General features: G+C 48.4%; 1 protein-coding gene across 1 annotated transcript in view; it reads left to right on the forward strand.

Moving 5' to 3' along the window:
- The window catches only part of LOC103129629 (far upstream element-binding protein 3-like), a 16297-nt gene that overhangs the window by 8696 nt on the left and 5461 nt on the right, over window positions 1-2140 (forward strand). The window contains exons 13-15 of the mRNA XM_007540795.2: window positions 890-1050; window positions 1141-1211; window positions 1657-1736. Coding sequence (XP_007540857.1) covers window positions 890-1050; window positions 1141-1211; window positions 1657-1736 — 312 coding nt within the window. The remainder of the gene's footprint in view (window positions 1-889; window positions 1051-1140; window positions 1212-1656; window positions 1737-2140) is intronic.

A 2140-nucleotide genomic window follows, 5' to 3' on the forward strand; every position in this document is an offset into this window, starting at 1 on the left:
CTGCACGCACACACACACACACCCTGCACACACACACTCTGCACACACACACTCTGCACACACACACACACTCCGCACACACACTCCGCACACACACACTCTGCACACACACTCTGCACACACACACTCTGCACACACACACACACTCCGCACACACACACTCTGCACACACACTCTGCGTCCCCGTTGATGTTTTTTTCTCGGCTGAAATAAATGGATCTGATCTCTGAGACAGGAGGAGAAAAGCGATTGATTATTTTAGTGATCAATTATTCTGACATCGTTTCATCCTGCAGATTTTTCTCTTATGAAAAATTATGAATAAAAGATGCAATAAACTAACAATTGACTTCCTGATTTAAATAATTTTATTGATTTATTGTCTGTAGGTCAATAACTGGATTCCTTTATTGGCTGATCAAAAGGAGCTCAGTTATTATTGATTATCTGATTATTAATTATATATTAAAGGTTCAAATTATGAGATTTTATTTCCAGAACCTAAAACTGAAGGTTTCCCTGAACTGTGAAATGTTTCTCTATTTTCTTCAGTTTTGGTTTAATTTATTTCAGCCGATCATCTTTTAGTTTCCTCCAGATATTGATTATTGATTACTGAACCAGCTAATCGACTGATCGTCACTAATCATTCAGTAAAACAGCTTTTTCATTTAGAAAACCAGAAAATATTTCAGTGATCCGTTGGACCTCCGGTCAGAACCATCAGAACCAGAGGCAGGTTCTGATGGTTCTTTTGGTTCTGACTGGGTCTGTGTGGGCCCATCAGAACCAGGAGCAGAGTTCCTCATGAGTCCAGCTGATCAGGTTCTGGTCCTGTTTCTGGTTCTGGTCCTGGTGAGCAGGAAGTGATGCGTGCTCCTCCCTGCAGGTGGTGAAACCATCAAGAGCATCAACCAGCAGTCTGGTGCCCATGTGGAGCTGCAGAGGAACCCTCCGCCCTCCACCGACCCCAACACCCGGGTCTTCACCATCCGCGGCTCCGCCCAGCAGATGGAGGTCGCCCGCCAGCTCATCGACGACAAGATCGGGGTGAGCCGCCCGAACGCGCTCCGCTGGGGGTCCGGCCTGGGTTCTGGCCAGCCCGGTCCGCGCTCACGATTCCGTCTCGTCTCCCTGCAGGGATCGGGGATCATGAGCAACGGAGGATTTGGCTTCAGCCCCTTCACCCAGGGCCCTGCCGCCCACCAGAAGTAAGAACCTCTGACCTCTGAGCTGTTCACAGGAGCCTCCCAGCCAATCAGAGGCTCCGTCTTCAGGTTTAAACAGGAAATGAGGAGCTGAATGTCGTGAATCAGTCCAGAGCGTTTCTTCCTGGTTGTTTATAAAACAGAAAAATACAAATTACTGTTTTTTTCAATATAGGAGGGTCTATAGATCTATAGATCCTTCTCTATAGATCCTTCTCTATAGATCCTCCTCTATAGATCTATAGATCTGTTCTACAGGTTTTGGGTCAAACGGCTCAAAATCCCGTTTTTACATTTTCACCACCAGTCAGAAATCCCATCTTGTTTCAGATTACAGTCAGATAATCTGATCAATTTCAGATTATTGATTAGATTTTCGGCTGAATGTGAGCTGACGATATGATTGGCCGGTTGTAAGCAGGTGTTCACCAGGTGTTTGTGTCTGCAGCAGCGGCCAGCCGTTTGTGACCGGCGTTTGGGGGAACACCTACCAGACCAGCTGGCAGAACCCGGGACAGCAGGACCCAGGTGGGACCACACACACACACACACACACACACACACACACAGCTCTAGCTGCAGCCCAGCTGCTTCCTCCTGCCTGGGTTAGTGGTGAGTTCAGAGCAGCACCAGGTTGGTGGTCAGAAGCTCAGAGCTGCTGGTCTGCAGTTCAGCGGCTGAAGCTGTCTGTGTGTGTGTGTGTGTGTGTGTGTGTGTGTAGGTCACAGTTTGGCTCAGACAGGACAGATGGACTACTCCAAAGCATGGGAGCAGTACTATAAGAAGCTAGGCAAGTGCACACACACAGACACACACGGACACTGTGCAGTTTCTGAGGGAAGGGAGAGTTCACCCGGCAGGAAGTGGCTGCTGGACAGTCAGAGGATGACGCGGTGTGTGTGTGCGTGTGTGTGTGTGTGTGTGTGTGTGTG

Source organism: Poecilia formosa, unplaced genomic scaffold (assembly GCF_000485575.1).
Source record: "Poecilia formosa unplaced genomic scaffold, Poecilia_formosa-5.1.2 Scaffold561, whole genome shotgun sequence".
Classification (NCBI taxonomy): domain Eukaryota; kingdom Metazoa; phylum Chordata; class Actinopteri; order Cyprinodontiformes; family Poeciliidae; genus Poecilia; species Poecilia formosa.